This window comes from Diaphorina citri, unplaced genomic scaffold (genome assembly GCF_000475195.1).
Source record: "Diaphorina citri unplaced genomic scaffold, Diaci psyllid genome assembly version 1.1 scaffold4926, whole genome shotgun sequence".
Lineage (NCBI taxonomy): Eukaryota > Metazoa > Arthropoda > Insecta > Hemiptera > Psyllidae > Diaphorina > Diaphorina citri.
Window position 1 is genome coordinate 1,028 of NW_007382310.1, and position 6,460 is coordinate 7,487.

Below are 6,460 nucleotides of genomic sequence, written 5' to 3' on the forward strand. Positions count from 1 at the left end.
TCTCAAATAGCTGAATTGGTCGAAAAGGGATTAGACGTCGGAATATCAGAACCAGTTTATAATCAACTAATATTTCTGTATAATAATCTATATAGCATCACTCAGGAAGTAGAAAATGCATTATCATTTTGTCGTGCTAAAATCTTTCACCCTAGTATTTTGAAGTTTGAAGAGCTTCAATCCGAATTGAACAAACTTAGATCCTTACATCAAGGACAAATTCCTGTTGAAATAACAAATTTATCTGAACTACAAAAACTTATAGATGTGTCGTGTAAAGTTGTACATAACAAAATTCATTTCTTCTTGTCATTTCCGGTGAACTATGAAACCAAATTCGATCTCTATTTCTTATTGCCAATACCAACCTTTACAGCTCTTGGTTATAGTACAATTTTACCAAAAAACAAATACTTGTTAAAATCCGGAAGTAATATTAAGGCTATGAATAACATGTGTGAATTAGATAACCCCTTTCAATGCTTCTCTAAAGACGTAGATCACAGTAATGCTGACAATTGTGAAACCCAGATTTTGCAAACTGAGATACCTACAGCTTGTCAGTATACCCCTCTAGAAATCTTAGGTAACCACATCGATTTTATTTCAGAGATAAACCATTATCTTATAGTATTTTCGGAATCGGACATACTTAAACTCGACCTTGAAAGTGGGTTAGAAACTAGGGAACTTAAAGGTATTTTCTTATTGGAAGGTATCAATGGTAAATTGATATACAAAGGCCAAAACTTAAACTTCCACCATGTCTCCACGGGAAGCCCTTTTATATTGAATAATGTCGTTGTAAATATTACACAAGATAAAATCTCTAAATTCAAAATTAAATTGAATAATTTAAGATTGGATGACCTGAAAATTAATCAGCTGATCCCAAATCAAAAAACTTCTATAATCATAGATGACCCTAATGTTCATTGGAAAATATTCAACTGTGTTAATTTACTTGTCACCCTTCTGTTAGTCTTAAGTTTAGTTTTAAGGAAACACATTATCAAAATTGTAAGAAACTTTTGGACACCAAAAGACATCGCCCCTCCTACCACTACCACTAACATACAATTAGGGAGTATATACCCAAATTTGTCCCTCCCAGGGGAGGCCAAACTCTAAGGATGGGGAAGTGACAGCAGTTAAATCTGCTGATCTTGCTGATCGATCTCTAAGCAGAGACTCGGTCAGCACGGCAGTCTTTTCCCTACCATTGCATGGTGCATTTGGTGTTTCTCGAGTATTTTATTAATTATTAATTGTTTCTTTTATTATTTCTTTTTATTTACAATAATAATTATAATTTTTGGTGAAATAAAATTTTGTGTTGTTTTTTAAAAACCCACCTACGATCTCCGTAGTGGTTACTGGCGCAGTCTTCGGAGTGAATTTCAAGGAAAAGTGGACATTTTCCCTCTGTTTTTCACAGAACCTACCTTTCATACCTATTAGGTATCAACCTAAAAGGAAAAATATTATAATTAGTTCTTATTATTTAAGAAAAGTGAAGTCATAAACAATATTCTCTGTTATAAATCGTTGCTCAAGAAGGACAACCTTGGATTACCCCAATTTCATCTTATATCAACCCATCATATTCACCGTCTGGACAGCTTGACCCCAAGCATAGTGGCTCAGCACCAATACCTCACACATCGAGCGGATCAGCATTCACTATCTCCCATATCGAGTCTCCAGCCTTGAATCATGACATCGTACCATTTGCTTACGCTGTAAGAATATTATCTACTGTTATGCTATTTTATCTTTATCTACTTATCACAATTATTGAAGCGCATTAGACGCAAGGTGCTACTCACACTAGCACATACCAAATTCTTTTATTTAACTGCTTAGATCTTAATTAATTTTATTTACTAAACGAAGTCTTTCGTTTAGTCTCTCCTTCAATATTAATTCCTTTCGCGAAAACAAAATAGACTCCTCAACTAGTAGCTCCGAGGAATCTATTCCCTCGCTATTGAGCGATTCTGAGGAACCGGCTTCTACATTATTTCCACTAAGTAATCTCGGGGAATCGAACCCTGTCAGTAGTGAGATTCTAGAACTAGAAAGAGACTTAGGAAATCTTTCTATCATGGCTACTACAAATACGGTACCGGAACTCAAATCCGAATACCTAAAGATGGTGCCAGAGTTCTCGGGTGAACCCGAACTCCTACCCAGATTTCTCTCTATTTGCGAGAAATTGGTGATGAAGTTTTACAACGTCACCAACCTAAACGATTTCCAAAATGACTATTTAATGGACTCCATTATCGCGAAGATCAAAGGTGACGCGCAACGTAACATCAGCTCGTGCGTAATAAGCTCCTGGAACGATCTAAAGAACGCGTTAATAAACACATATGCCGACAAGCGTGACGTCCACACACTTGTAATAGAAATGTGCGCGTTGAAACAAACCAGTGAAAGTGCTTTTGAATTCTTCAATAAAATTCAGAAAATGATTAATCTGCAGACCTCCTATGTAGTCAACCACAACACCCCAGGTGCAGAGTACATCAAGAAGTTTATTCTGGATCTTGGACTCCGTACATTCCTGCGCGGCTTGAAGGAACCATTGGGATCCTTAATGCGGACTAAAAATCCGAAGGACCTTAATGACGCCCTCAACATCCTAACGAATGATTTCCAAATCGACACTACAAGGAAGAATCAAGACAATACTCAGCGATATGTCCCACCGATGATGAATAACAACAAATCCTTCCAGAAAGCTAGCAATCAAACACAGTATTCAGGTTGGAACCAGCAACGTCAATTTTCTCCAAATCAATCAAACCAGAATCAGAACAACTCCTACCGTAACAACAACTGGAGAAACAACAATAACAACAGTAACTACAACAATCAGAATAACAAGACGCAAAACAACCAAAATGTTTGGACCAGACCTTCTACTCAACCTCTACCCAAAGCTACACCGATGAGTATCTCCACCGGAGCCACACGAAATCAACTCAATAATATTGAGGCATGTGACGATCAACAATACCCTGTGGAAGAACAGCAGTTCTTCCAACCGGATCAAGATGTTCCAGATCAAATGACTGATCAATGCAATCAGGAACAAGAGGCATACGACAACCAAAATTTTTGGTTCGGAGCCTCGGAGTCAACGGAACATTAATGAACCTCACCAACTGTGAGAACAAGCTTCCGTATTTCATCGTGCCAGACTTAAACCTTCGAGTTTTAGTCGACACAGGAAGCACTAAATCATTTATCAAACCAAACTTGGCGAGGAAACACTTCAACAAATTCATAAGAAATGACCCATTCACAGTCTGCACAGCTCATGGAAAAAGTGGCGTGAACCATAGTATCACAATTCCCGCCTTTGAAATATTCAAATCCCGGAAAAATCTGAAGTTTCATCTCTTTGACTTTCATGACTTCTTTGACTGCCTCATAGGGATGGACACACTAAGAAGTCTAGGATTTTGTGTGGACATTGCAAACCAACATTTGAAAAATCATTCGACTACCATTAACCTTCAGCTAAGAGACTCAAATACGGAAGTCAACAAAATAGAAATCTATCCTGAAAGCGAACAAGTGATCGAACTGAAAGTTTCAAACATAAAAAATGGAGAAGCCATGCTTCCTGCAGTTAACCTGGGAAGTTGCTCCATACAACAGGGTGTGGTAGAAGTTAGGAATGGAAAAGCCTTGTGTACAGTAACTAATCCGACAGTTCAAAAACTTAACCTGTGTTACAACCCACTAACGCTAGAAGAATTACATAAAAACTATGATTTCAAAGTAACTGACAGTAACTTGAATAACTTCAGTTCGCCAACAAAATTCAACTTCAACCTCATTAGGACCCAGCACATGAACGAAGAAGAGAAATTCATGCTGGAAAACCTTTTGAAAGAGTTTGAAGAGGTTTTCCACATGGAGGGCAACCCTCTTACTTTCACCAATAAGATCAAACACAAAATAAATACTACTAACGAAGATCCGATCTATACTAAACCGTACCGATACCCTGCAGTGCACCGTGAGGAAGTGAGAGCCCAGATTAACAAGATGTTAGAAGAAAATATCATCCGGCCATCACATTCTCCGTGGTCTTCACCAATTTGGGTCGTCCCCAAAAAATTGGACTCCTCCGGAAGAAGGAAGTGGAGGATTGTAATCGACTATCGCAAACTGAACGATAAAACTGTGAATGATCGGTACCCTCTCCCAAATATAACCGATCTACTTGATAAACTTGGACGCTGTGTCTACTTCACAACTCTAGATCTAGCGTCGGGGTTCTATCAGATAGAAATGGATGAGAATAGCATTCAAAAGACAGCGTTTAACACGGAAGGAGGCCACTACGAATACCTGCGTATGCCGATGGGATTAAAGAACTCACCATCAACCTTCCAACGAGTCATGGACGATGTCCTCAGAGGACTTGTAAACGAATGCTGCCTCGTTTATTTAGATGACATAATAATATTTGGATCTTCCCTTCAACAACATCTTCAAAACATCAGAAAAGTACTCACAAGACTGAGGGATTCGAACCTGAAAATCCAACTCGATAAGTCTGAATTCCTGAGAAAGGAAGTCGAATACTTGGGACACGTAGTTACTGAGGAAGGAGTTAAGCCAAATCCAACGAAGATCAATGCTATCAAATCGTACCCCATACCTAGAACAGTGAAGCAGATCAAAGGTTTCCTAGGACTTTTGGGCTATTACCGCAGATTCATCAAGGATTTCGCCAGACTAACGAAGCCCCTAACTAAATGTCTCAAGAAAGATGCAAAAATAGATATTACTGATGTCGAGTACAAAGATTGTTTTGAGAAGTGTAAGATAATCTTAGCTAATGAACCAGTGTTGCAATACCCGGACTTCTCGAAACCATTCATCTTGACCACCGACGCCAGCAATGTGGCACTTGGAGCTGTCCTCTCTCAAGGTGTGCTAGGACAAGACAAACCCATAGCATTCGCCAGCCGAACACTGAATGACAGTGAAAGGAACTACAGCACAATCGAAAAGGAATTACTTGGTGTTGTCTGGGCTGTAAAATATTTCCGCCCATATCTGTTCGGAAGACATTTCAAGATTGTGACTGATCACAAACCACTTCAATGGCTCTTTAGCTTGAAGGACCCTAGTTCAAAACTAGTGAGATGGCGTCTCAAACTAGAGGAATTCGATTACGAAGTATTGTACAAGAAAGGATCCTTGAACAAGAATGCGGATGCTCTGTCAAGAATAGAGTTGAATATCAACGAAGGTGAGCCCCAGCCATCTACAAGTGGAACTCAAGCATACAATGATGACCTGCAGTCCATCATCCCGGAAGTCGATATTTCAGACTTGAGCATCGATTTTGATGCGCTCATTGGCAACATGGCCTTCAATGATCTCATCACCGAGGATGGGGGAGGAGAAGACACCAATGCAACTGTTCATTCAAGCGAGCAGAACCCAACAGTGGGTATACCGATCAGTGAAACCCCCGTGAATCAAGCAGCGAACCAAATTATAATATCAACAGTTCCTCACTCAAAAGCCAACGTTACTTTCAGAAACAACATCCACGGAAACAAGATGAGATATCTAGTTCAGTTAGACAGCCATAAATCAGGGCTGGACATACAAGAATTCATTAACGAGTACATTGCACCGAACGTCCCATATCATCTGTATTTCGAAGATGACCCACAAGGAAAACTGTACGAGTTAATCTCGGTAGTGTTGCAAAATCACTATCAAAACTCAAATTTGAAATTCACGAAATGTACTAAATATCTACGAGACATAGAAGAGGACCACGAAAAGGAAAACATAGTCACCTACTTCCATGAAGGGATGGCAAACCACCGCGGAATGGATGAAGTAGAAAAAACGATCAAACTTACATATTATTGGCCTAACATTCGCAAAACAGTACAGAACGTAATTAACAAGTGTGAAATATGCCAACTATCCAAATACGATCGAAACCCATTGAAACCAAAATTCAACATTACACCTACTGCGGTGCGTCCGTTTCAAATAGTACACATCGATTGCATTTCACTAGAAAACACCAAGTGCTTATCAATAGTGGACTCTTTCTCAAAATATGCTCAAATGTACCCCATAGACTCCGCTCAAGCTGTAGAAGTTGCACAGAAGCTGTTACAGTATTTTACACACCATGGAGTCCCAGAAACGATCATATCTGACAACGGAGGTGAATTCCACAACGGTGTTATCAAGGAACTACTCGAGCTCCATAAGGTCAACCTCCATTTCATCAGTTCACAACATCCTGAATCCAATGGAATTGTTGAAAGATTTCACTCGACAATTATCGAACACATCAGACTACTCAACAACCGCAGAGAGTTCAAAGAAGATAGCATCAAAACAAAAATCTGTTATGCAATTCTAGCCTACAACAACACCATACACAGTACTACTA

General features: G+C 39.2%; 1 protein-coding gene across 1 annotated transcript; it reads left to right on the forward strand.

Moving 5' to 3' along the window:
- The first annotated feature begins 1,442 nt into the window (after positions 1-1,442).
- LOC113472338 (myb-like protein P) lies at positions 1,443-3,729 on the forward strand. Its single transcript, XM_026832046.1, has one exon. It carries the CDS (start codon positions 2,108-2,110, stop codon positions 3,161-3,163), a length of 1,056 nt encoding a protein of 351 aa, XP_026687847.1. The 5' UTR covers positions 1,443-2,107; the 3' UTR covers positions 3,164-3,729.
- The last annotated feature ends 2,731 nt before the right edge of the window (positions 3,730-6,460 follow it).

Coding starts and splice junctions, on each gene's coding strand:
- LOC113472338 (XM_026832046.1), top strand. CDS start 2,108: ATGGCTACTACAAATACGGTACCGGAACTCAAATCCGAATACCTAAAG.